A 27,455-nucleotide genomic window follows, 5' to 3' on the forward strand; every position below is an offset into this window, starting at 1 on the left:
ACCAGCGGCCCCCCTGGCCCGACTTCATCCTTCTCCTTCCCGTGGTCTGACAATTCCACCCTTGTGGTGCCGCGGGGCGGGGGTGGGGGGGGGTTGCCCCTGGAGAAGAAGGGCTGGCAGCTGGTCCAGAAGACCCATCACTTCTCATTTGTCTGACCCTCTCCCACTTCCCCAAAGCACTGGAGAGGACGTGACAATGGGCAAAGCCTCTGGTTGTGGGGGCAGAGATCTGCCTATTAGCTGTGTGACCTTGAGGAAGTTGCCTGGCCCCTCTGAACTTGTATCTCCATCTGTAAAGTGAAGAAAAGGATACTTCCTCCCAGGCCAGTTATGAGTATTAAGCGTGGTGCTTGCAAGTAAAGCAAGCAGGTGCTCAATAAGTGAGAGCTCTCATCATTTTGTCAGGGCTGTTTAAAAAATCAATTTGCAGTCTGTGCAGAACTAAAACTGGATCTCACCTTGCGGTGCCATTTCCACAACATTATGCAGATCAAGTCACTGGACTGAAGGGTTTGGAGCTCGAATAGACTGATCTGGGTTCAAGTTCTGGCTCCTGGCCCTTGTGTGACCTTGGGGGTGTGGTTTTTACTCCTCAGAGCTTGGGTTTCCTTGTCTATCACCCCCGGGGAAGATCATCACCATGCTTCCTCGTGGGGTTTCCGCGAGGTCCTGAAGGGCTACATGCAGCCAGGCATTTCATGGCTGTTGGGGATCCTTGTTTCTATTATTATTTGACCGGGGACCCCACAGTGCCCAAGGCCAGTGGTTTCTGCGACCCTGACACCCTTGCCACAACACTGGGGTTGTTAGAACCCACGGGGCAGAAATGGAAACCGAGGCTTAGCCAGTCTCTGCTCTTGAGGTCAGCAGGGAAGCAGGGGGAAGTAGGGGAGAGCATGCCCTGTTTGCCCTGCTGGGGTTCAGCTGTTGAAGGCAGAGGATGGTTCACTCTCCCCCGGCCCAGGCTGTGGGCATGGTGTCCTGTCCACCAGCTTTGGGACCTGTTGTCTCTTCCAGACCCACAAAGAAAATCCTCTCCTGGGATCTCCCTGAACCCTGCCGGGCACCGGATGCAGGAGAGAGAAGAGTCTAGACCTTTGGTGGGGGCTCACCCCTCAGGAGGAATGCAACCTCATGTGGGTCACTCCCCTTGTCTGTGGCTCAGTTTCTCCATCTGAGTGCGAATCACATCAGAAGAGTGAGTCCCTATCCCACCACTTATCTGGAGTGGCCTTGAGTGAGCTACTTGCCTTCCCTTAGTTTCTGTGCCTTTGCCTACAAAAAGAGGCAAAATGTTATGATGGGATGTCCATGAAAACAGGAGAGCGTAAAGCTGTAATTGGTATGATTTTCATCGCATTTTAAAAAGTCTATGCGTGTGGGGGCGCCTCGGTGGCTCAGTCGGTTAAGCAGCCAACTCTTGATTTCGGCTCAGGCCGTGATCTCAGGGCTGTGGGATGGAGCCCCCAGTTGGGCTCTGCGCTGGGCGTGGACCCTTACGGTTCCCTCTCTCCCTCTCGCTCTGCACCTCCCCACTCATGTGCTCTCTCTCAAAACAAACAAAGAAAGTCTATGTGTATGTTTGTATCCACTGGTTCAAAAAGACAAAGAAAATTTACTAAGATGTCCCTAGTCCCTCTGGACACTGGGCTCATGGGTGGCTTATTTCTTCCTATATTGTACTTTTCTTCCCCCTGATTTTTCTACAATGTGTCTCTCACAGTAAGCAACCAGCAACGAGAGGCATAAAAAGCGGCTGTGGGTACCGTTCAGGGCTGTCAGAGAATCACAATGAGGCGCCTGTGGGCAGACGTGCTGGGTGCTGACCATGCTCACCCTCTCCTCCCAGGGGCGGTCGGGGTTGGCCTGCGGGGGGCAGTGGTGGCTGTAGGGCTGGCCCTCTGTGGGCGGCAGAGGGACCCGCTGCCTCCCGAGGCCTCCATGAGGACGTGACCTCAATGCACCAGCAGACACAGACTTCAGCCAAAAGGAAGCTTGAAGGGGAAGGAAAATAACAAACTTCTAACTCCAGCTGTCTGCCCTGCTCCCACCTCACCGTGGGCGAGGCACCTGGCTTCTTTGGCCTTAGCTTCCCAGTCCTTACGACAGGGTTCCGTGCCGCCCGCCTCACAGGGAAGTAGTGAGGATCCGATGAAACGGTGGCTTGGCCTCCGTCTTGCCTTCCCTCCCCTGGAATCACCAGAACGCTGTGGGCTTTGCTGGAAGATGCATCGGTAAATGTTTGAACTCATTGTCTCATCCTGCTGCAAACAGCCCAAAGGACCACCTGCAGGTGATCTGAGCCCCCCCAGCCCCCCATGTCCCGTTTTCAGGCAGCTTGGACCCCTCCTGATGCCTTCGATATGCTTTCCCCTCCCCCTCCATGCTTCTGCCTCACACACCCCACCCGAAGCCGAGACTGCTCCCTACCTTGGGGTCTTTCCTCTCCCCCACACCCCGATCCTCTGCATCTCAAAATATTTTAAGGCTGAGTTTAAATGTCACCTCTTCCGTGAAGCCCTCCCTCCCTGCTTCACCCAGTGGATCTGGGATCCGGTGCTCTCTCCGAGCTACTCTTCCCTATCAGTCTCAACCATCTACTTATGGACCTGCTTCCTGCACTGAACTAAGAGTTATTGCGGGTGGGGTGCACGTCTTACCTTTCCTCCCTAGTGTCTAGCCAGTGGGTGACAGGTGCGTCTCAGTAAGGCTTTGTTGGAACAGTGGCTGTGACTCCCAGTTAGAAGCAAGTATGTGTCTCTTCCCATCGGAAACCAGCGAGCAGAGGCGAGAGTAACGATTGTCTTTAGTAGCAGCTTGTCCTCAATCCCATTAGCTCAGCACTCAGCGAGCAGGGATGAAGATGGATTTGCCAAGACACGGTGCGGAGGCAGAAGCTCCCAGAACTTGCTGGGCCAGACCTTTGCTTGTTATTCCCACTCGTCGAGGGGAAGCAGGTCTGTCTCCATTGCCGGCTGCCTGTCGGCACCAGGGGCGAGGAAAAGCCCTGACAGGTCTGCAGCCTGTCACGCCTGGCAAGGTGCCTCGGTGCAAAGCACTAGTGTGTTCCCTTGTTGTATTTGGGCCTCATGAAAACCCCGTGAGCTGGGCAGGGCCGGGGAGGGGGCTGCCCCCCGTGTTCAAATAAAGAGGCTCAGGCACAACGGGATCCCACGTTTGGGCCCAGGTTGGATCTGGGTTTTCTGGTACGTGACAGGTGCTGCGCTAGGGAGAACGGGCAGGGCTGCTGACCCATTTTACAGATGAGAACCCTGAAGGTGTGAGAAGTGAAATCTGCTGCAGCCTTGCAAGCAGAGGGCGAGTAAGCTGTAGGAAGGCTGGTGGGCAGAGGAGTGAGGTCCCGAGCTGGAGCCCCAGGCGGCCACACGAAGCCTCAGTCTCTGGGAAACCGGGGGAAGGTCCCTGCAGGAACTGGTTGTGTGAGGCCTGCAAGGCGGGAAAACAGGTGTGGGCCACGGCCAGGCCAGGCCAGGCGGGTAGCAATGTTGGGGCTCTAAGCAGCCTCTTAGGCGTGGCATCCCCTTTGCGGTTCTCAGGACCCAGCACGGGAGGCAGGCTGGGGAGGCTCTCCCCAGCACAGACAGGAGGAGCCCGGCGCGTGGGGGGGTGCTCCTGCGGGCCGGGGGGCGTCCTCTGCGAGACTCACAGCACCACCCAGGACTTGGCAATGGGCTTTTCAAATTTGGCGCAGTTCAAACCAACTCCCACCATCAGGCAGCGCATGAAAACCGCAACAGAAATTTAAACAATCTCTTTCTTTGGTTTTATACATATTTAAAAGGACAACCTTTGCTCAGTGGCTCAGAGGCCCTGATCAGTCAACTGAAAGAAGGAAATACCTCGGTTAATTAGGTGACATGAGATTCTGGAAAGCGCTGAAGGTAGGGCCTCTGAGGGAAGGCGAGCGGAGGGTTTAGGGCCCCCTCCTCCACCTTTCTTCTCGCTGCTCCTGGGAGCTGAGGGACCTGGTTCCACCTGGAGGAGGTGCAGGGGAGTCCTCCCAGCAGAAGCATGGGCCCGCGCGGCCCCCGCATGCTGGGGAACGGGGCTGCCAGACCCGGGGTGGCAGGTGCTGCGCAGGCCAGCTCGGCCACGGGGTGGCCCTGAAGGTGACGGAGGAACCTGGAGGCCATGAGGCTCCTGAATGTTTCTAGCACCCCTGCAGCCCTAGGACTCTCCTGCACCAGGAGGCCCAGACCTGGAGGCTTTCTGGGCTGGAAGGAACCTCAAGGTCTTCAAACCCAAGTCCCAACTTGATGCCACCCCGCCCTCCCCACCCCAGTACAGAGACCTTCCTGTCCAGAGAGCTGCCCTGCTCAGAGAGCTTCTTTCCTCCTCCCCATGCTCACCCTCCATGCCCCAGGCTCGGTCCCTCTTCCCTCCCCATCTTGGTCACAGGCTGCCTCAACATGCAGGGCTGGAGTGACTCCAATGTCCTGTGGTCAGCGTAGAAGACAACAATCCTGCTACCGCCTCCTTCTGGACCTTTGTGGGCCCAGCCCGGGGTCCCGCCGCCGCCGCAGCTGACGGCCAGCCACGGTCAGTCAGTCCCGCTCAGATCATGCCGGCCCGGCCCATCACGGTGCCCCGGGATCCTGGGCGCCATGGACAAGACCTCAGTCATCGTACTAACCCCCCCCAGTGTACTCTGGTGCTCCCTCGGGAGTCAGGTGCAGCCGGCGCGGCCCTCCCCGCCCTAAGCACTTGTCTCCACGATGCACTTGAGGAACATGGTGTCATCCTTCACGTAGGCATGCTTGGGCGACTGCAGCCTGTTGAGGGGGAAGAAGAGCGGGCAGCCGCTGGCCACGTTGGTCTCACCCTGGGGCCGCTGGAAGGACGCTGAGCTCAGGTCGGGCCGGAAGGCGTCGATGGCGTGCTCTCGGTTGTTCTGGTCGAGCAGCATGAAGGTGACCTGTGTGGCAGGGGGCAGGTGGGGGGGTCAGGCCCTGGGCGGCAGCACCGAGGGACCCCCGTACAGCCCCTCTGACCCCAGCTCAGGCTGATTAAGAGTCAAAGAAACAACGTAAGGACCGCGTTTGGCGTGTGGCAAGGCCCCCTGAGATGGAAGTCTTCAAGGGTTGCCCTGCCAGTAGGGATCAGATGTTCTTTCCACCAGGAAGGGGGGAATTCAGAGCCACGGTCAACTCTGGTTGGATGGTGGGGGCTAAAGGTGGGACCGGGCACTGACAAGGAGGCCAGACTCCATGACCTACGATGCCCCTTCCTGCTCCGGAACATTTCATCCATCAACTACAGCTGGGATCTCCTGGGGCAAGGCAGAGGGACAAGAACAGACAGGCCTTCTCCGGAGGGGCTGTCAATCCGTGTCCCGAAACACAAATGCGTACCCCCAAGACGCCAAGGATTTCAAAGCGACACAGACCCCCTTCTCTGGCACATGTCCCTGAGACACTCACAGCCGACCACAGTGGTTTTCAGATTGGGCTGCACTTTAGAAGGCCCTGGGGAGGTTTTAAAAACCCTGACGCTCAGGCCTCACCACGTACTGGAGTGAGACCTAGCTGTTGGGTATTTTAAAACCCTCCCTGGCAGGCCTGGGAACCACTGACCTAGTGACTCATACCCAGACCACTGTGGCATCCCCACCCTGCCCCACCTGTTTGCTCTTTTCTCCCTCCACCCCTTCCTTCCCCTCCCCCCTTGCCGGTTCACCTGCAGGGAAGGCCTCGCCTCCCCGCTCCTGTCGTCCTTCTAAATATTTTTAACAGATTGTGTTTTTTTGAGCAGTTTTTGGTGCGCAGCACAAGCAAATGGGAACTGTAGAGATTTCCCACGCAGCCTCCCCTCCCCCAGCCGGCATCCCGCACCACGGTGGTGCATTTGCTACAAGCGCAGTCCACGGTTTACCTCTGGGTTCACCCTCGGTGCTGTGCGCTCATCCTCTGGGTTTGGACAAATGTGTGATGACACGTATCCAGAATTAGAGCACCCAGAAGAGTTTCACTGCCCTAAAAATACGCTGTGCTCTGCCTCCCCTCGACCCCTGGCAACGACCGATCTCTCCCGGTCTCCACAGTGCCGTTCCCAGGACGTCCCAGAGCTGGGATGGTGCTGTGCATGCCCTTTCACACCGGTTTCTTTCACTCAGGGATAGGCCTCTATGGGTCCTCTAGGTCTTTCCACGGCCTGCTGGCTTGTGTCATTCTAGCACTGACAATATCCCGCTGTCTCAACGCCCTGCAGTTCATGCATCCACTCACCCAGGGAAGGGCACCCTGGCTCCTTCCAAGCTTTGGCAATTCTCAACGCAGCTACTATAAACATCTGTGTGCAGGTTCTTGAGAACCAAAGTTTTCAGCTCCTCTGGGTAAATACCAAGGAGGGTGGCTTCTGGGTCACAGGGCGAGAGTATGTTTCGTTTTGTCAGAAACTGCCAAACTCTCTTCTGTCTTGCATTCCAGCCAGCCGTGAACGAGAGTTCTGACTGTTCCGCACCCTCTCCAACATCTGGCGTTGTCGGTGTTTTGGCCATTCTCAGAGGGGTGTTGTGGTAGCTGCCTCCTTCCCTTTCTCCAATTCACACTGGCCCCACAGCACCTCCTCCAGGCAGTTCTCCTTATTTACCTCACCATGTGAATTTCATTGCTACGTGCCTTCCTGAGGCGCTGCTCGAGGCATTTTAGCCCCTGGACTCATGATGCCCATGGGTACTAGATGTGGACTCAGGCTCTTGTTTTATAAAAGGTGAAACTGAAAATGCAGACAGGACCAGGCCCCGGGCTCGCCCCCTCCCCCGCCCGGCCCGTACCTTGTTCCGAAAAGGCCAGGGCAGCAGAGCATCATACTCCCCTCTCATGATCACGATGAAGAGCGACAGGTGGGTCCTCTTCCCCGTCCCGTCCCCGTTCAGGTAGAGACGCAGGCAGAGCTTGTAGCCGTACTTGGCAGTGTAGAAAGCTGAAGTGTGGAAGGCGGAGTCAGCACCGGGGGAGCTGGACCGTGTCGCCCGCGCTGACCAGGTAACCGGCATGCCCAAGGTCAGCAGCTCAAAACTAAGCAATCTGGGGCTGGAGCGCAGCGCTCATCTCAATTCTAGAGCATCAAGGAGGACCAACCGGGCTCTTGGAGATCATCTGGCCCGGTGGCTGTCAAGCAGCCGTCCGCATCACAGATTGCTGGGACCGGAGTTTGACTCCCAAGTGCCGGGCGAGGCCTGAGGACGTGCATCTCTAACAGGGGACAGTGATGCTGCTGGCCCTGGCACCCCACTTTTGATTTAACCAACCTGCACTTTGCAGTGGGGAAACCAAGCCCAGCGAGGGGAAGTGGCTGGGCCCAGTCTCCTGCCTCACAACACCGACCTCTTTCTGCGGCCCTAGGCCAAGCGGCCCCAAGCACTGGAAGCTGGGGGAGCCACCCTGGCGAAGGCCCCCGGGGGATGAATCATCCCCGCTGATTACGCACGTAGGCAGCTGAAAGGGCCATCCAAGTGTGGGGGCCAGTGGCTGTCAGTGTGAGGGCCCCTCTGGGAGGGGCTGAGGGAGCGGACAGGCTGGGGAAGCAGGCAGGAAGAGGTGGAGGAAGGACGGGCTGACAGTCTGACTCATCTGTCCCCTTACATCTTGGTAGAACAGGAAGTCAGAGACGCTGCTTCTTTTTTTCCTCTTTGGAAAGAAGGGCGGGGTGGGGGGAGCTCTGTGGAGGAGGTGAGGCCACCCCAGGAAGGGGGCTGCTCCCAAGGACCAGGGCCCGGCTGCGGGAGCCAGCCCTGCTCTGCGGCGTGCGGCAAACGCCCGTGCCTGTGTGGATCCCAGCCCCGCTGGTGGGGGGTGGGTCAGAGGAGCTGATGGACAGAAGGGTCTGAAGCCCAGGCAAATGTGTGAGGCTATTCAAATCGTCATCAGCAGATCCTCCTAACAGTCCACCCGCTTACTTAGATGCGCATGTGTGAGAGGAGAGGACAAGCACGCAGGTCTGAGAATTTTAGGCACAAATATACACGTCGTTACATCAATGGAGACCAATTAATTAAGAGAAACATCTACTGGGGCGCCTGGTGGCTCAGTCCTTTGGGCTCAGGTCATGATCCCGGGGTCCTGGGATCCAGCCCTGCGTCGGGCTTCCTGCTCAGCGGGGAGCCTGCTTCTCCTTCTCCCTCTGCCTCTGATCGTGTGCTCTCGCTTTTCGCTCACTCCCTCTCTCAAATAAATAAAATCTTTTAAAGAACCAAAAAACAAGAGAAACATCTCCTGAGTAACTATGCCTTGCATGACACTGCGCCAGGCCCGGGGGCCCCAGAAATGAATGAGAACTTTGCGGATTTGCACAGCACTCACTCACATGCCACTCACGATCTACAACCGCACATTTCACTTCACTCTCCACTGGCCTTATTTCGGACCACCGGCGCTCTGAGGGCAGGGGTCTTACAGTAAGCACCTGTGGGGAGCATCCTCGGCACGCCTCTCATTTCCACAAGCTCTGGCTCAGAGCACTCTCTCTGTCACATCCGAGACCCACATGAAGCAGACAACAATCTTACTCCTATTTGCAGAATACGACTGACGTCAGGGAGGCAGAAGACGTGCCCGGTTCAAACAGCCCATGCTCCGTGTGGCTGAGCGGGGAGCCTGCCACCTCCACAACCCCAGCGTGGCCGCTGTCCCTGCTGGTTTCCCGGGCCCAGGGAAGCCTGCCGCCCCCTGCTGGCCTACGCCCCTGGGGAGCTGGTACCTGGGGAGAAGAGGCTGAGGGTCCTGCCACAGGCTGACTCATGGCAGCGCCTGGTGACGTTGGTGATCTTCCAGAGAAAGGTGCCATCGAAGGAGGCCTCCTCCATGAGGCGGAGGCTCTGCTCCAGCTTGCCCAGGGCCTGGTCTTTCTGAGCCAGGGTCTGCTGCAGCTCCACCACCTGCGGGAAAGCCCATTCAGCCAGGGACCCCAGAGCACAGCTTGGGGACAGGGTGGGGACGGTAGGATACGGAGATAGAACTGCCCCCGATATGCCTTCCTGACCATGCCTCCCTCGGGCACGCGTATCTGCCTCTGTCCCTGCTGTCCCTCCTGCCTGGACCTCCGTGGCCTTTCTTCTCCCCTGGCCGACTCCTCCTTATCCATCAGGAGCCTGGCTCACACAGCCCTCTTCCGGGAAGCCTCCCACTACTGCCCCAGCCCCGCTGGTCCCTCTCAGTGCTGTTCTGCAGGGCACTTCCAGCAGTTTCTTAAGATACATCTTTCTGCCCTTCCTACCAGGGAGACGGTTTCCCCTAATGAAGGCTGGGCCCATGCTCATTTTCTCTGCCTCCAGGCCTCGCACGACGCGTGGGTGACTAGAGCCAGGAAGGTTCTTGATGCACTAGAGACACGGCTGCCGGCCTTAGGGGCCCACCTTCTCACTGAGGCAAGAGTTACATGAATAAAGGCTTTACTCGGTCACTCAAACCCACTGCCTTGCTCTTCTGGTACGCTCCCCCCATTGATATCTGAAAAAACAGACTTATTCTTGGGCATGCTCAGGTCGGGAAGGCAGGCATGGAAGTGGGTGTCCTTCGAGGAAATTGAATCCCTAATATTCCTGATGGGAAAGCTGAAGTTCTGAGAGGGGAAGTGACTTGCCCAGACCCACATAGCAAGTTAACAGTGGAGCTGGACCTAAAATCCAGGCCCAACACAACACGAGGCAGTGATAGAATGTTGCTGGACAGGAAAAAAAAAAAAAAAAAGCAATATTAGCATGGTGACTGGTTATATTAGGAAAAGAAGTATAAACTCTGGAACAAGAGAGGGCATGGTCCTGCTCAACTAGGGACTGTCAGACAGCCGGATTATCTGGAGTTGGTCCGGGACCCCGCCTCCGAGTGTGCAGAATCCTTCAGAGACTGAGCCAGAGCCTACGAGGGCAGCGTGAAGCCAGGTGCTCTGAGGAAGGGGTGAAGGCACTGCAAGTGCGAGGTTCCAGAAGGAAGTACTCAGTGACTGCTTCTGCTGGAAGGGCTGCCACAGGGCCTGGAAGGTAGATTTGTTCAGGGGGCCCGGAAACGCAGGGCCAGGGACAATGCCGGGAAGACACAGAGAGGCTGATTTTAGTTTCGTATAAGGAAGCACTTTCTCATTGTGAAAAATGTCCCCCAGTGGAATGAAATGCTTGGGAAGGGAGTATCCTATCACAGGAGAACTTCAAGCAAAGGAAATGAAGCACATGGGGGATGGGGGAGTTTGACCTTGACTATAACTGGGATTCAGTGCTTTTCCTAGAGGGTCCTGGAACACAGGACAGATACTTTTTGATGGCGACAGGGGAGGGGGGTGAGGGAGCAGGGAGAATGCTCAGAATGAAGGCTGCCGGTCCACTGCTCTGGAGATAAGACAGGGCCAAGGCCCCCCCCCCCCCCCCCCCCCGGAGCCCACCTTGAAGGGGAGCTTGCCTCCCACGCTCACCCGCTGTTCCAAGCTCAAGATATGCTCGCGGTCAAGCTGGCTCTGGTGGATGGAGGCTGCTAAAGCCAGGTGGGAGGCTTCCACCTCCTTGTTGAGGACAGCGACGATGTTCTCAAACACGCGCAGCTTCCCCTCCAGCTCAGCCAGGAGCTTCTCCTTCATGAAGTGCTGCAGGGCCAGCTCATCCTGGCTCTCGGAGCGGGGCGCCCGGTAGCAGTCCACTTCCAGGTCCCCCGCCACCTCCACGGCTGCCTGCAGCTGCAGGTCTGACAGATTCTGCTCCAGCGCCATGGGCCTAGAGCCCAGGCCCGCGCCCTGCTGGGCCTTCCGCTGATTCAGGAACCCCAAAAGCAAGTTTAGGTGGGTGGTCTGGGAGGTGACCTCATGCTCCTGCAGGAGCTTTGAACTCCCCTGCCAAGAGAGCGGGGCTGGTCAGTGAAAACAGAGGAGGTTGAGGAGAACCAGGGAGTGGGGGAGAGTCCGGCTACCCAAAGGCTGCCAAGGGAAGTCAGGTCCATTTACCCAGCAAAAGGGAAGATGCTTTGTGTGTTGCAAGAGGGATCTGGATGAGGACCCGGGCATCAGACATGCCCAGGGTGAGCCGTGGGCGTCCCAGTCTCTGGAGCAACAATTCTGCCCTGCCCGTGAGAGCAGTGCTAATTCAGGACCACGGAGAGGGGCAGGGGAGGCGGGGGGGGGGGGGCCTATTTTAGGGATGCTACAGTGCTCAGGTGAGACATTCAGAAGAATTTCCCCCCGGTATGGAGATGATTTACTAGTGGGATTTGTTGCTCTGAAGAGCCATTAATGTAAGGGGCACCAGGAGGAGTAGCTTGGTGTTGTGGGAAAATCTGGGAGCTCTGGGACTGTAGTGGACCCTTCTCCTTTCTCACACGCAGACGCTTACCTTGTAGGAGCAGCCAACACCAGCAAAGGGGCACCCAACTTCAGCCTCAGCCTCCTCAGGGTGATCCTGGAAACAATAACCATGTCACCAGACGTTATGGGGGTCCCAGTGGCCACCACTGGGGCTCTGCAAAGCACGAGGATCCACCAGGGCAGAAGCTGGGCTGGCCCACATGACTTGGCACACGCTGTTCCTTCTGCCTGACTGACTCCTTTCCACCTTTCGAGCATCAGCCCTTCCGGGACCCTCCTTCAAAACAGGATCAAGACCTCTGCTGAGATCTGGGCAGCGCTGCTCTCTCTTCTGTCAGGCTATGTCTCACCCGGCTTTTCAACCATCATTCACTCTTTGGTTGCCCCCACTGGGCTGGGGGGTCTCTAAGGGTCCCAGTTGTGTTCCCAGTGTGGGGCAGTGTCTATTACAGAGGAGACACTCGGGACATGCTGGTGGCAGGACTCAGCACCTTCTTCCTCCTGAAGCCCAGGGGGGCCTCTCCTCACAATTCCCATCTGCCTCCCTCCTCAGCCATCCACCCGTGACTGACTGAGGCTCGGCTGCCCTGCACCTGCTGTCCCTTCCAGATAATGGACAGCCCGAGGGCAGCAACACCAACAGAACTGAGTATTCAACAGCAACTGGACAATTCCGTTAACCTGCTTATAGGTCTGAGGGGTTTACAAAATGCTTTCATGATCACAGTTCTTCCCAGGCCCCTAACGACGCTACAAGGAAGGCAGAAGAGGTTTTTTGTTCCATTTCACTGATGAAGAAATGAGGCTCAGAGAGGGGAAGGAATCTGCCCAAGAAGGAATGGTGAGGGAGAAGCATGGCCACAGGGCTCTTCACACACCAGATCACCAACTCTTATCAAGAATAAGCCCATGGGAAACTGGCAGGAAATTTTTTCCAAAACGCATTATTTAGAAAGGGCTTGTATACGGAATATACAAAGACTGTTACAATTCAATAAATAAGACAAGCCACCTAATAAAATGGGTAAAATAATGAACAGATACTTCACAAAAGGAGCTATATAAATGACAAGTAAGCCTACGAAAAGATGCTCAACATCACCAGTCATCCCAGAAATGCAAATTGTAACAAACCACCACAGTGAAATATACTATCGACTCATGAGATGGGCAAAAATGCAAAAAAAAAAGAATGATAGTATCAAGTTTTGGTGAGGTGTGGAGGAACTTGAGAACACAAACGGTACAGCCACTTTGGAAAAATTTATGCAAGTGTATTGTAAAGTTAAATCATACTTAAAAAGCAACTTTCTTACAAACCATGCCTATACGGTAAGCGTACAACCCACACATTCTATCCCTAGGAATTTACCAAGAGAACCTGAAACACACATTTCTGTGTGTATGTGATGTTCAGGGTAGCTTTACTCATAATAGCCCCAAACTGGAAGCAATCCAAATACCCACCAAATGGTGAATGGGTATGCAGTGTGCTCTATCCATGCTCTGCAAAGTTCCCTGGCAATCAGATGGACTAAAATATGAATAGGGGCGCCTGGGTGGCTCAGTTGTTAAGCGTCTGCATTCAGCTCAGGTCATGACCCCAGGGTCCTGGGATCGAGCCCCGCATCGGGCTCCCTGCTCCGCGGGAAGCCTGCTTCTCCCTCTCCCACTTCCCCTGCTTGTGTTCCCTCTCTCGCTGTGTCTCTCTCTGTTAAATAAATAAGTAAAATCTTTAAAAAAATAAAATAAAATACGAATAAATGCAATAACATGGAGGAACCTCAAAAGCACTATGCTAAATGAAAGAAGTCAAACACTACAAGAAGTCAAAGACTGCATGCTAGTACTCCATTCTTAGAGATTCTAGAAAACAAACTCGAGTGACAGAAAGTAGATCAGTGGCTGCCTGGAGCTGCAGCTCGGGAGACTGCCTAGCCAGGGGCCCAAGGAAGCTTTTTCCAGTGTAGAAACATTCACCCCCTCTGCTGTAGTGGTCGCACGACTGTATACATTTCCTGGCATTCATCAGATGGTACACTTAAGAGGAGTGGATTTTATTGCATAGCAATAATATCTTGATTCTCCAAGGGCGTTGTTGTTGTTTTTTAAAAAGAATGCTCTCATGGGGCAAAACGAGGGCAGATTTGGATGCAAGGGGTGGGAGGAGAGGTCTTTTGGGCTGAGCAAATACAAAGCCACCCTAGTTATTATTCTTTAAAAGTAAAATAAGCAAGAGCTGTGGGTTTAATGAATACCGTTGGTTTGGGGCACACAGCACAGCTCAGCAAACGGCCAGCCTTCATTTCAGCCCCCGCCCTGGGCCTTCGAGCACAACTTGTTCCCAACAAGGAATAGGACACAGATGTTTCACTGGGGCGGGGGCACACTGCGCTGGCTTCAGGGAGCAGGCAGTGACGCAGCCTCTTCCAGCAGGTGGGAGCACGGGGCGGGGGCCGGCGGCACCAACAGAGGGCCTGAGGCTTGGCTGTGGACCTGGTTCCTGGGTGAGCGGACCAGGGGTAAGTTCCTGGGCCCTAAGCTTGAAGTGAGTCATAGGAGGGAGAAAACTAAGGATGGAACTGGAGAGATCACCCGCAGGTGGAGGGGCTGGTGTCTGGAAAGCCCACTGCAGCCTGGAAAGCGTGGTCTGGATGCATTATGATGCGTGGATGGGTGTGGGCCATGGCTGGCCTCCGGTGGCTGACAGAGGATGGGCAGGGTGACTCGGGAGGACTTCAGACACCTAGGTGGCCAGCCAGGCGGCTCCCAGTCCCACCACCAGTCCAGTCACTGGCTCCTTGGAGTGCCACAGGGACTAAGGGGGTGGGCTCTGGAGTCAGCCTGCCGGGGTGCAAAGCCCATTTCAGTCTCTTCACATGCTAGCTGTTTGGTCCTAGGAGACTTACTAACCTCTCCCTGCCTCAGTTTCCTTATCTGCAAAATGAGGATAATAATAGGACCCCCCGGGGGCGTCTGGGTGGCTCAGTCGTTAAGCGCCTGCCTTCGGCTCAGGTCATGATCGCAGGGTCCTGGGATCCAGCCCTGCGTCGGGCTCCCTGCTCTGCGGGGAGCCTGCTTCTCCCTCTCCCACTCCCCCTGCTTGTGCTCCCTCTCTTGCTGTGTCTCTGTCAAATAAATAAATAAAATCTTTAAAAAAAAATAGGACCCCCCCCCCCATGGAGTTGGGGGGATCACAGGCGACAATATTGGTAAGTGCTAGCATTAGTTACTTACGGCGGCTGTAACAAAATACCACAGACTTCATGGCTTCAAACACCACCAATTTTTATTATCTCACAGTTCTGGAGGGCAGAAGCCTTCACATCAGGTGTCAACAGGGTTGTGTTCCTTCTGGAGGCTCTCGGGGAGACTCCGTTTCCTTGCTTTTTCCAGCTAGAGGCCCCCTGCATCCCTTGGCGCATGGCCCCTCCCTCCATCCGCAAACCCTGCACCACAGCACCTTCCAGTCTCTCCAGCCCTGACTCTCGTCTCCCTCTTATGATAATCCACGGTCAGCTCTCCATCTCAATTTAATCCTTGATTTAATCACATCTGCAAAGTCCCTTTGGCCATTGTGGCCATTATGGGCAGAGTTGTGTCCCTCAACTCATCTGTTGGGAATCCCATCCCCCCAGAACATGACTGCATTTGGGGACAGGGTCTTTATAAAGGTAATGAAGTTAAAATGAGGGCAGCAGGACGGCCCTCCTCCAATATGACTGGTGTCTTTATGACAAGAACATTTGGACACCACGGGAGGATGATACGATGATACTGGAAGAAGGCAGCGTCTACAAGCTGGGAGAGAGGCCTCAGACGAAACCCACCCTGCCTTCGGCTTCTTGCCTCCAGAATTGTGAGAAAAGACATCTGTGTTGTTCACGCCACCCAGTCTATGTGATGGTGGCTGGAGCAGGTGAATCCAGCCATGTAAGGTGACATACTCACAGGTTCTGGGGGTTAGGATGTGCACCTCTTTGGGGAACACCATTCTGCTTACCATAGCACTCAATAAATGCTAGCCATAAGTAGTAGCTATAAGTAGTACATTTGTATTTTTATTCCATGGATCAAGCACTGCCCTTGGGATATCTTTTTTTTTCTTTCTTCCATGGCTGTCATATATATGCTTCTCATTTAATTCTCCCATCTTAAACTTTTTTTTTTTTAAAAGACTTATTTATCTATTTCGGGGGGGGGGAGAAAGCATGAGCAGGGGGAGGGGCAGAAGGAGAGGGAAAGGGAGAGAATCTTCAAGCAGACTCCCCGCTGAGCGTAGAGCCCGATGCAGGGCTTGATCCCAGGACCCCAAGATCATGACCCAAGCCAAAATTAAGAGTTGGACGCTTAACCAACTGAGCCATCCAGGCGCCCCTCTCACATCTTCAACTCTTAATAACTAATCCTATAAAACGCTATTTTGCCATTGGATTTCCTTGGGGAGATGAGGACAACCTAAACATGTTTGTATTTATACTGAACTAAAGCATTCTTACGTGTTTTTTCATAGGATCCCTGCAGTGACAGGGCGGGAGCAGGTAGGGTGGGATTAGCTTCCTCTCAATACAGATGGAAAACTGAGTTAAGGGCTGGCCTGAGGTCACAGCAAGCTTGAACACTGAGGAGCCGCCTGGACCTGGGTCTTCTGGCCCACAGTTACAAGACCTTGCAAGGGTTTGCGGCTTTCTCGGCAGCTGAGCGAGCACAGCCCCGACGGATCTCAAGGAGGAGGTTGGAGCGCTGAGGCTCTGCTTCTCATGTAAGTAGGGAATCCGAAGCTCAGGGACGGCCAGTGGTTTCCAGTTCAGGGCAAAGGCGAAGTAGAGGCCAGGGACCTAGAGTCCACGACCAGGGTCCTTCCTCCCAACCGGGGAGTCCTCGCCTTACCCAGAGGGTGGCCTCCCCTAAAGGATGGGGCCAGAGGGGCCGGGAGAGGGAATCAGGCCAGGGCTGCAGAGGAAGAATAGGGCATCTGTCCTGGGCCCAGCCTGGTATGCCTGGAGCCACAAGCGGCCCCTGTGAGTGGCCCCAATGCTTGCAAATGGCTAAAAATAAAATCCACCATGGAATTTTCTCCAAGGAGGAAACAGAAACAGAAAACAAAATCCCAGCCCCAAGGGAACACTTGTCCTTCTGTCTGTGTCCGAGAAGTCTGGGGGTGTGTGCTATTCCGGGCCACCGTGCTCACCCAGGCCCTTTGTGATGGGGTCAGCAGGGGGTCCCATCCAGGCCCCCCCAACTAGGGGACCTGTGGGTTTCTGAGAATGTGAGCATGAAGAGGGTGCCAGGCATGGCCCCCACTGCCGCACCGGGCACAGAGGCTGGCTCGGGTCCTGCTCGGGGGTCAGCTGGTGCTGAGGGAGGGGTCCTTCACCGGGACGGGGGGACCTGGTCAGCCTGCGTCTGCCTGCCAGTTCCTGCCCTCCTCTCTACCAGAGCCTGTTTCCTCTTTGGCAACTTCTGCTCAGCTCAACGGCCACCTCCTCCAGGAAGCCTGCCTGAGTGTCTAGTTGAAAGCATTCTTGCCCATTCCTGTTTCCCGGTAGCACCCGGTGGACCCCAGCACTCAGGGCTGACGGTGGTATTTAAACCTGCATAAAACACTCGGGGTGATCCACCGGGAGAAGGGGCCACCAGCCGAGGAGGGCAGGGCTTAGAACCTGGGCTCGCCTCCCCCTTGCGACAGGACTCGCACCTTCCAGGCGCACCTTCTCACTGAGCCTCAGTCTCTTACCTAAAATCTCGGTAAAACGGGGATATTACCGCCAGGTAATATACACAGGATGTCACAGGGCCAACACACTTCAAGGGACACCGATAAAGGGGAGAAAGTTACCCCAAGTGCACAGACTGGGGACAGACTCAAGAGGGACATGGTCAGTGTCTTCCCACGGATGCGGGCCCGCTTCGGGGGGCGAAGGCTGACTCACTTGCCTCTTGTGGCCCCCAGGGAAACAGAGTCCAGCTCAGTACAAAGGGGAACACGGCGCAAGCATCAGGGTCCCCCTGGGTCGAAGAGGTTGTCTCATGGGGTCACAAGCCCGCAGCCTGTCGTAAGCCACTGGCGTCCGAGGCCAGCTTGCTCTTGGCCTCCGCGGGTGGTCTCCGAGGCAGGAGAGTGAAAGGAACAATCCTCCTCACAGGGTCACGGCAGACAGAACTGAACGTTATTTTCCAGACACCGGGCTGTTCCTTATTTCACTGTCACTTCTAGAAGAAGGTCATTCCAGGCAAGAACCCGGCCTCTAACTAGGTCAACAGTGATCCTTTAATATCTGGGTCCTTAATATCTGGGACTAGCTCCTGCGTCTACGGCTGTGAGCGCTTCTGAGACACTAATCTAAGGAAGTCAGAGGATGAGGATTCGCTGATCAGCAGATGGCATGGGCGCCTCTGGGGTTGACCCAGCCGGGCTCTGGCCACCCCACACCCCCAGTCCCCAGGTTTTCCTGCATGCACAAACTTCAGAGTGACCACATATGCAAAGTATTGACTTCTAATCAGCTGCTTTCCTTTGGTCAAAAGTCCCCCAAAGTTCCCACTGGGGTCAGGAGCCAGAGGAGCCTCTCTAGTCTTTCCGGTCTGTGGCTTTGTGCGGGTCTGGGACCACGGGCTCACGCGATACCCTCCCCCACCCCAGCTTTTCCCCATCGGGCGGGGAAGCTGGGGCAAGAGGCCTGCTGCTGCCCTGGCCCCCCTGGAGACAGCACCCACTCCTACCCCGAGGGCAATCAGAGTACCTGTAATTCTACCATCAGATCACTTCATTTGATTTAGGGCAGCAAGCTTCCCACTGTGCTCTGCAGGACTCCGGGAGCCCCCAGAGTCCCTCAGGGGCTGGGACAGGAGAAAGAGATGGGATAACTAAAAGGATGGGGTGCCAGGCTCCCCCTTAATCGGAGCGCTTATACTCTCACTGGATTTCACGTTCACAAAGATGAAAAAACACCACTGGATTATGAGATTGAAAATATCTCCTACCTCTATTATCTGAGATTTGTACAATGAATGTGCATTAATATTGTGAAGAGGAAAAAAACCAGACAAATTAGAAACAACTTCCTTGGAGCACTCGAGCGGGCAGGAGCCTTTGAAGGCGGGGAGCACAGCCTCTCCTCTGCAGGTGGGGCCTGGCCACCCATACAGAGAGCTACGTCCGTGTCTGCTCGCATCTCATGGTTAGCGCACTAAGACGTCCACACAGGGAGGCTTGGGAAGCCATTCCACGGGGTCAGTTTATCCAACTGGCTCTTACCACGTTGCAGAGTGGAACGTTCTGGGAAAATGCATGGGGTCCTTACTATGAGTCCCTTGAGGGCCTGCAGGGGAGGGGCTGCTGAGAAGAGGATGGGAGAGCCCTCAAGGCCAGCTCTGGTGGGGGCAGGAAATTCCTCCAGCTCTCTGAAGCTGAGAGGCCAGAAGAAGAGAAGGGAGAAGTAGGTGTGAAGACTTGTCTGTCTCTGGCTTCCTTACAGCCAGCCACGGACAGGTAAGCTGGACATCACAGGCCCTGAGCTGGCCTTGCAGAGCCAATCTGGCTTCTTCATGGAGAAACAGGCATGAACGTGACCTCGGCCACGCACAGAATCTACAATACCATCCCTGGACACCAGGCTCCCGAGCGCTGGGCCGTGGTTTCAGGGCAAGGAGGGAGCTCTGGCTGAAAGCAGCCAGGAACCTCACGGAGAGGGAGGGTGGCCAAATGGCGAGACCCCAGGTGCTACGGAGTTTTGTGCTGAGACTCCCCAGTGGATGTTGGGGCCCAACATGTAAGACCGGGGACTAGATTTGGAGCAGTGGTTCTTATAGATTTGGGCCAATACAAGTTTGTTTGTTTTTTTAATTGGAAGATGAACATGAAGATTGCCATTTTTTTTATTTTGCCAAGTAAAGACGTTATCAAAAATCCTATCATTGACTATCACCATCATTTCATTTGTACAAAGACATGTATGGGGAGGATATAACCCCAGAGCAAAGGTTGATTCTATGAATGGAAAGGTTTTAGTTTTATAAAAAACTCACTACGATTTCCTTACTTTTATCACTTTGTCATGTGCTGGCGGGAATGGACCAGGTCTGGTTGGCTTGTGGGAGCCTCTTCCCTGGACAGATGGACCTGTGAGGGTTCTTCCAACTTGGAAGGCCTAGAGTTCTAAACTGTGGTGTCTGAAAATGTCTCTTTGGCCCCTCACACTTCCAAAGCTGTTTCTTATTCCTAGAAGCACAGCACGGCAGAGCTTGAGAGGTAAGCTGAGAAGGACTTCTCCCTGTCTGAGGGCACACCGGGCCAGAAAGAACTGTCTAGATCAAGAGGTGACAGACTTCTCCATAAAGGGCCAGATAGCAAATATTTTGCACTTTGAATCCTCTATTGCAACTACTCACCTCCCCCGTTGTAGGGCAAAAGTAGTTACACACCATGCAAAAACGAGTGGGTTGTGGCTGTGTACCAATAAAACTTCATTTACGGACACAGAACTTTGAATTTCATAACAATTTTCATGTGTCACAAAATGCCATTCTTTTGACTTTTTCAAACCATTTAAAATATCAAAACCATTCTTAGCTTGTGGGCCAGACAAAACCAGGTGGCAAGCTGGTTTGGGCCTGCAGGCCATAGCTTGCAGACCCCCGGTCTAGACTGGTGTTCTCACCCTGAATCTGTCGCACAACAGCGAGGTGTCTTTGGGCAAGTCACTTGGCCACGGTGAATGTCAGGCTCCTCACTGCTTACAAACTGAATTCAGTCCAGACTCTAGACAAGGGGCAGGTTCCTGCCTGGGACTTTGTGGCCAGCTGCCTAATGGCTTCAACCTCGACCGGAGGAGAAAAAAAGTGGTCAAATACCCTTTCCTGGCGGTGCCACGTACCTTCTCCTGAGACAGGAGGCTTCCCGGGCTTACAGACTGGGGGTCGTCCCCTCTGCATTTTGGACAGAGCCGGTCCTCGCTGGTCCTGGGGATACATGAACAATCCTGCTGAGTGAAGCATTCATGACTTCCTGGCACCAACCTCCATCCTGATAGCTCCAAAGGCCTAGGCCTTGCCCGGTGTGGTGGCTGATGTCAATAAGCCGGCTCTCCACCATCCCAGACCCACCATTCCCGAACCTCAAAAGTACTGGGCACCCCTGATGTCTTCCGGTAGTTTGCCGTGAGCTTAGTTGGCAGCCAAACCTGACCTGGGGTGACCGGAGGCTACCATCACCCTTACTTACCCCACTGAGTGTGACTATTTCTGTTTCAGCGCAGAAACACTGATATGCTGGATTATAAGGGACTGCCCTAATCCCCGCTGGAAGAATGACATAGTAATGCACTGCCTCGCTTTTCTAAAACCTGAAAGAGTCTGAATTCCAAAATACATCTGACCCCAGGGGCTCAGGTAAGGGATTGCGGATATGTGGCTATATACGGGCTCCTTGGCTCCCTCTGTTTGGCTTTGGGTCTCTGACTTTCGGGAATGACAGATGACCACAGTCAATTAGAACGAGAAGGGGCCTCAGAGAACCCGAGTTTCTTAACCAGGAGTGGGTGTCAGACTCTGAGCAGAGCGAAAAGCACCTACGTGCTTTCAGAAAGCTCCCACGTGATGCTGACCCACAGCGACAGCCACTGGTCAGGCCCATCTGACACAGCAGGAAAACAAGGCCCTGAGGATGCATGTGTTAGCCAAGAGGAGACTGAGTCAGGAGCCGGGCATAGCTCTTCAGGCCCGGGTCCCTCCGACACCCTGTCAGCTCCGTCCCCTGCTCTGCCACGTTTTGGAGGAATGGGGAGGGAAGCCAAGAGACCCATGGCAAAAGCCTGAGATGAACCCAGAAACACCAGCTCGATGGTACAAGCAGTCAAGCTTTGCTCCCCACCCCCCCACTCCCCACCTGGCTTTTCCACAGCCACATCCTCTCCCCTCCTACCGGCCGCCCCTGTCTGAGCCTTTGAGTTTCGCAAGCTTGCCTGATTCAGTCTTCTCACCTTCTGACGCTGTAAAGCCCCAAACAAAGGTCACACGGAGGCGCATGGCAGAAAATGGAAGCACATCTGCCAGGAATCTGACCTGGGGCAAGCTGACCCAATCTCTCCATTAGGCCTCATTGTCCCCATCTATACAATAGGCTAATAACAGTATCCACCTTTCCAGGCTCCTCTGAGGATCCAAGGAAAGAGTGCTTACCTATAGTAGGCGCATAATAGTTGCTTAAGATGGGGATGCTGATGATCATATTAATGTCACACCTGAGTTATTTATATTATAAATATAAATATACACATATTTTTACATATTCTACACAATACGTGTGATGTATATAATTCTATATATATGTAAAATGTGTATCCTATATAAATAGGTATTTATATAGAGACATATACAATTTAATATATTCTATAGAAATATATAAATATAGACATATATAAATATAGATATCCGTGTGTCCCCTTTAAAAGGGTTGCCAGCCAACAGTACAAGGTGAAGGGTGGTATTGTGGAAGGAGATGGATTTTATAGCAGTTTGTCATTTACCAAGGGAGTTTATACTCATTCTTATAAGAACTTTTCCGCATACTGTTGGTTGGGCCTTGTCCCAACCCCAGGAGGTAGAAAAGAGCTGTGGAGGCATCTCACAGACAAAGAAGCTGAGGCTTCAGGATGCTGGGCACTCTGCACCAGGCCACACAGTCAGTAACTGGCGCCGCTGGGTGCAGAGGCTCTCCCTCCCTCCACCCTGGCTGGCCTCTGCTGTGGGAGCTAACATCTTCCCGTGGTTACTTCTCCCTCCATCCCTAGAAGGGCCCGTGCCAGGGACGACAAGGGAAGGGCGTGGAAACAGGCCCCGGGGGGTGAAGTCACCTGCCTAAAGCCGCCAGCTCCTCTCACCCCTGCCTCCCGTCAGGGGCCCCTCGCTGACACCTCCCCCCCCCCCCCCCCGCTCCTCCGACCCCTCACCTCACGGTCTCAGAGAGACAGGCCGCACAGCAGAGGGCCCTGGGCTCTGTTGGGTCCTGGCAGACGGTGGGGGGGCACCCAAAGGGAAACTCGTTCTCATCAGGGGCCGGGTGGGGGCTGCTGGCTGGGCCAGATGCCATCCTGGGGTCCCAGGTTGGCCAGGGGCTCCCGGTCTAAGCAACTGTGGGGAGGAGACCAGCCCTGTGGAATCTGTGCTGAGAGAAGAGGTGAGTTCTGTCTGGTGAGCAGGAGTCTGACGACTTTATCTTTTCGTCGGCTTGTGTGGTTCAACGTCACAGCTGAGTCACAGCAGGGATGGGGCAGGAATTACCCTTCGTGGTGCAAAAAATCCCCTGGATGGTGACAGAACGCTTTAGGAGTGTCCAGTCATTCTTTAAAGTGAGAGAGAAAAAGAAAACAAGTCAGAGAGAAAAAAGAACTGGGCCCCAGATTTTCAGGAACTGCAATCAGAGTTTCCCTGTCTGAGCACCTTGGGCGGCTGCTGGCTTCCTCCTCCTCCTCCCTGGGGACATTGGCAGAGAGTCACAGCTGAGGGCTGCTGTGTTCCCCGGGACCTCGAGGGAGCCCAGAATTCTCGGTGAGGGTGCTCGCTGCCCTGGTGGAAATCCCCAGGGTTCTGTCCAAAAATGCAAGTTCCAGGAGCTTTAGCTCTACCCTGGCCAGAGTCTCCCCCAGGTAAAAGTCACTTCCTCACAGTGGGTCTGGATAACCCCATCTGTTACAAAAAAAAAAAAAGGACTTGTAACAGGCTATCTCCAAGGCCCCTCTGGGCTCTAAGATGCTGGGACCCCAATGGCCAAGGCAACCCGAGGCAGCCGGGAGGCTTCTGATGTCCGAACCTTGCCTGTGGCGTTCCTCATCAGTCATGGTGACAACACCGGGCCCTCCCCCCTCCTTTGAAGCAAGGCCTCGGGACCATGAACTGCTCAGGGCCCTCCCCCCACCTCCCCACTCAGGAAGTCACAGGTGGCCACACACTTGGGTCAGGCGCCACAACTTCCCCGGCCCTGAGAACAAAGCTCTAAATAAATACTAGGTCACAGGAAGCTGGTCCAAGCGACCTGCTGGGGATTTGACAGCAGGAATTTAACACATAGGCACAGAGAAAGGAAGTGCCTGGTCCGAAGTCAGAAGCCCCAGGTGGGGGAGTAGCATTAGTACCAGGTCTGAGGAACTCCAACCTCTGTGCTTCCTACCCTTAGAAGAGAGATGAAAGCAAGGCGACCTGGTGGTGCTTACAGAGCTGGGGCTGGAGGTCAGAGCATCCAGCCTGTTTTCTCATCTACCAAATGCAGGAGATGATCCCTCTACCTCTTCCCATCCTGCTGGATTTTGCAAACTTTCACAGTGGTTTCAAATCCCGGGCCTTGAGGTCTGACAGATCTGAGCTGGGATCCCAGGTCTTCCATGTACTAGCTGTGGGTCCTGGGACATGGTCTTTAACTTCTCCGAACCTCAGTCTTGGCATCTGTCAAGTGGGGGAGAATAATAAAGTCTACTTTACCTGACTGTTGTGGTGACCAAGTGAGGGGGTGGGCGGAAGCCTCGCATGGTACACGGCCCAAGCGAAGTGCTTGGAAGGCTCTGACATTGTATCCCAGTGACGGCCACAGCCCTTCCGGCTCCTCAAGATCAAGGGAAAGAATTAAGATGGTAAATTATGCTTCTACAGTGTTTCCGCATCCATCAACTTTACTTGAGCCTTGTAAGTGGGCAAGGCAGGTCTGATGTCCTCTGACCCTAGAAAAATTCAACCGTCCCCCTTCCCTGGAGCAATATTGGGGCTGCTGGCAAAGAGGACATGGCCCCCTACCGCTGCAGGTGTAAATCCGGACCTCCACCCTCACCTGGGTCAGCTGTGGCCTGGCCCTCTCAGCAAATGACCTTGAGGCCTACTTCGGAGAAGGCCTATCAGAAAGGCACTCCCTTAACCACATACCCCAAGCCTGCAAACTTCCCTTCATTTGGCATAGAATGACACCTGTCTCCCCATCCAAGTTCTGGGTCCCTTTCCTCTCCCCTCTGTCTTCAATGCCTCCCTCTCTACCAGATCTTCCTATCAGCATCAAGGTATGCCCTGCTCAATAATAAAAGTGAAAAATAATAGCTACAGCATTTTAGTGCCATGTTAAGTACTTTTAAACACCCATCTAATCTTCACATGACCCCTTTGAGGCAGGGAGTGTCTTCATCATCCCATTTTACAGATCAGGGACTGAGGCACGAACCGGTTAAGTGACTTGCCCAAGGTCTTACAGATAGTGGGGGACTCCTGAACCCAGAGCCTGTACTCTAACCACACATTCCACCCATATCCCAAAGTTCTCTCCCGCATCTACACTCTCTGCACACTTTAATAGAACTTGTAGAAAAGACTGTCTACGCAGAGAATTCCTCACTCGAATCTCCAGAACCATCTCCCCAGGGTTCTCAATGTTGGGGTCACCAGTGCCCAGGGCTTGTCCCAGTTTCTATCTAACCAGCCCTCTGGCCAGCACCTGACCCCATTCTTGGCCCTCCTTCCAAATTCCCTTCCTTCCCTTGGCTTCTGCACCCACTCCGTCCAGTTCTCTGGCTGCTATCTTCTCCTTGACCCCTTTTCTCTTCTACTCTGAACCTCCACTGGTCCCGTGACTCCACCGCGGGGATCCACCCCACTTCTCTGGCTGCTCTTTATCTTCTCCTTGACCCCTTTTCTCTTCTACTCTGAACCTCCACTGGTCCCATCTCCGTGACTCCACCGGGGGGGGGGGGGGGGGGGATCTACAAGGTTGGAGTCTCTCTGCGCCGCGTACGCCCCCCCTCGCCAGCCATCCACTTGACCTTTGGGGTGCACTTGGACTAGACCCCTTGAGTCTCGGTGGTCTGCCCCCAGAATGGGGTTGGGCGCCCAACGCGACCCCAACCCGAGCATAGCCCCCTCTCCCCGCTGTCGCCCGGCTCGACGATGCCGGGTTGCCTGTCTGTGCCCCGCCCCCAGCCCCGTTCGTGCATTCCCCCCCCGGGGCGGGTGACTGTCCCCTCGCCACCGCCACTGCTCCAGGTGCGTGCCCCGTGACGAGAGCAGTGCAGCGCGGGCGACTAGTCAAGGATGGGCGAGCCCCCGGGCTGCCCCGGCTGCCCGCAGGAAGCGCTGGGGTAGGGAGTCCGGGGGCGGGCTCTGCAGCGGTGGAGTCCAGGTCACGGGCCGCGCGGGGAGGCCTGCACTGGGGGAACCCCCGCCCGAGCGAGCGGGAGCTGGGGCGTCCCGGGCCGGGGAGCGCGGGGGCGGGGGCCGCGGAGCCTCGAGCAGACCCGGGGCGGGGTGGGGCGGGATGCAGTGCAACCAACCTCGGCGCCGTCGCCGCCGCCACAGCCTCCCCGCGGCCCGCCGGGAGCTTCCGGTGGGGCGCCGGAGACGTGGCCCGGGAGGCGGAAGCTGGGAAGGGCGGGGGCGGGTCCTCGCCGCCCCCGCCGGCTCCCGGGGCCGCCCCGGGGGCGGGGCGAGCGCCTCTCCGCAGGTGGGGAAACTGAGGCTCGGGGCAGCGTGTGCAGCGTGGGGACTGACACGCTGCCGTTGCCCTTCGCCCCGCGCGTGGCTCCGGCGCAAAGGCAGGACGCGGGAAGACTCGGAAAGCCTTCGCAGAGTAAACGAAAACAGACCTGGGACTTGAACCCCCCCGGGTCTCCCGCTTGCCTGAAATCCCGCGTGGGGATGGGGTCCGCAGTCTTAGCTCTCTCGGATTCCTGCAAAGAGCCTAGCGCAGTGCCCGGCTCGCGCAAGCTTACTGGCTTGGGGCGGTCGGCAAAGAAACGGTACAAAGCGGTTCCAACGGCGCTCTCCCTTTACAAAACCCGATGTTTGAAGGAACCGTTTCTGATTTCATCTAAACACACACACAGGAGCACATATTCTTTATGAATTTGTGTATATCAGTCAAAATAGTTATGGAACTTAGTGTTGGGATGGAATTTTTGTTTAAAAGATACAAACAACCTTTATTTTTACGAGTTTGTCAAAGACTCCTCCATCAGACCTCTGATATCTGCAGGATTGGTAGCTGAGGGAGGAGTGAGGCTGCCCACTTTGTTGGTTTTGTTTTGTTTTAGTTACTCAGAGGCATCCATTAAATTCTCTTTATGTATCAGGGTCTCATTTGTGTGTGTGTGTGTGTGTGTGTGTGTGTGTGTGTGTTGATACCCAACTGGATATGGGAACTGTGCTTTATTTCTTTGGTTTTGTTTCTTGGTTTGTTTTTAGTTTTGTTTTTTAAGATTTTATGTATTTGTCGGAGAGACAGAGAGACTGACCACAAGCAGGGACAGCGCCAGGCAGAGGGAGAAGCAGACTCCCTGATGAGCAAGCCCCATGCGAGACTGGATGCCAGGCCCCTGGGATCGGTCTGGGATCATGACCTCGTCCGACACTTAACCAACTGAGCCACCCAGGCGCCCCTGGTTTTGTTTTTTTCAGGTGAGACGTATTTAAGCCTCTGATCCATCCAGAGCAGAGCTTCTGCCGGCTTCTGAGGGAGCAGCTCATGCTGCAGGACAGGGAATCCTGCTGGTGAAAGAAGAGCTTCGGGTCCAACCTGGAGGGGAGACATCTGCTTACAAACAAGCAGAGGCTCTCCGGGCCTCCAACAGAGGCCATCTGGGGGAAGTTGACCAGTGGTGGTTTCTATAGGGTCTTTGCATTCTAAGAGAAATGGATTGAGTTTTGAGTCTCTGGTTTAAAAATCCACTGATTCTGGGTCCAATCCACAAAGGATGTGGGGTCTGTAAAAACCATTCTCTGGCCCCACCTTGGTCCCAACCATCCTGTCCTCTCTGTCCCCAAAATAAAGCAGTGTAAGTGAACAAGCAACCTGACCTCACTCTCTTCATGTGTCACTTCCTGTTTTCAAATTAATGAGCTCATTTGGTGGAAATTTACCAAGGGAAATAGTTTAATTTTGGAAAGTACCAAAAACTTATCTGTAGTCATTTGGCTTATTTTGGGGGGCTCTTAAAATTGAGGGGGCATCACCAGAGGACCTCTGAGGGCTCAGGGAACAGCACAGCTGAAGAAATTGAAAGCCAAGCCCCAGGAGGCTGAACCTGACTCAGAAAGGAAATGAGACCTTTTGGAGACCACTCATCTCTACCCAGTAGAGAAAAAAAATTTTTTTCTAAAAATAAGTTTAAAAAGAAATGTAGTCCATC

General features: G+C 54.7%; 1 protein-coding gene and 1 long non-coding RNA gene across 9 annotated transcripts; one reads left to right on the forward strand and one right to left on the reverse strand.

Moving 5' to 3' along the window:
- Positions 1-3,761: 3,761 nt before the first annotated feature.
- TRAF1 (TNF receptor associated factor 1) lies at positions 3,762-25,692 on the reverse strand. 8 transcript variants are annotated; one of them, XM_036107775.2, is made up of 10 exons: positions 25,602-25,692; positions 23,776-23,896; positions 22,741-22,986; positions 22,251-22,642; positions 20,178-20,262; positions 11,330-11,395; positions 10,423-10,833; positions 8,719-8,896; positions 6,794-6,942; positions 3,762-4,936 (listed from the first exon to the last, which is right to left on the reverse strand). In XM_036107775.2, exons 4-10 carry the CDS (start codon positions 22,388-22,390, stop codon positions 4,718-4,720), a joined length of 1,248 nt encoding a protein of 415 aa, XP_035963668.2. In that variant the 5' UTR covers positions 22,391-22,642; positions 22,741-22,986; positions 23,776-23,896; positions 25,602-25,692; the 3' UTR covers positions 3,762-4,717. The 8 variants fall into 8 exon arrangements, with proteins under 8 accessions (XP_035963668.2, XP_035963665.2, XP_035963662.2 ...); XM_036107772.2 differs by lacking the exon at positions 23,776-23,896 and adding an exon at positions 23,583-23,739 and having other exon boundaries at positions 25,602-25,687; XM_036107769.2 differs by lacking the exon at positions 23,776-23,896 and adding an exon at positions 23,511-23,739 and having other exon boundaries at positions 25,602-25,687.
- On the forward strand, positions 25,683-27,117 carry LOC118545484 (uncharacterized). The gene is made up of 2 exons (XR_004922111.2): positions 25,683-26,066; positions 26,725-27,117. It is a non-coding gene; the product is annotated as an uncharacterized LOC118545484 (long non-coding RNA).
- Positions 27,118-27,455: the final 338 nt, after the last annotated feature.

Source organism: Halichoerus grypus, chromosome 14 (genome assembly GCF_964656455.1).
Source record: "Halichoerus grypus chromosome 14, mHalGry1.hap1.1, whole genome shotgun sequence".
NCBI lineage: Eukaryota > Metazoa > Chordata > Mammalia > Carnivora > Phocidae > Halichoerus > Halichoerus grypus.

Excerpts from the sequence above, each read along its gene's own strand:
- TRAF1 (XM_036107777.2), bottom strand. The coding sequence starts at position 22,390 with ATGGCATCTGGCCCAGCCAGCAGCCCCCACCCGGCCCCTGATGAGAAC. Across the intron at positions 20,263-22,250 it reads TGTCTCTCTGAGACCGTGAG|GACCAGCGAGGACCGGCTCT; the intron begins GTGAGGGGTCGG and ends ATGTATCCCCAG. Across the intron at positions 4,937-6,793 it reads CCTGGCCTTTTCGGAACAAG|GTCACCTTCATGCTGCTCGA; the intron begins GTACGGGCCGGG and ends CCTGCCACACAG.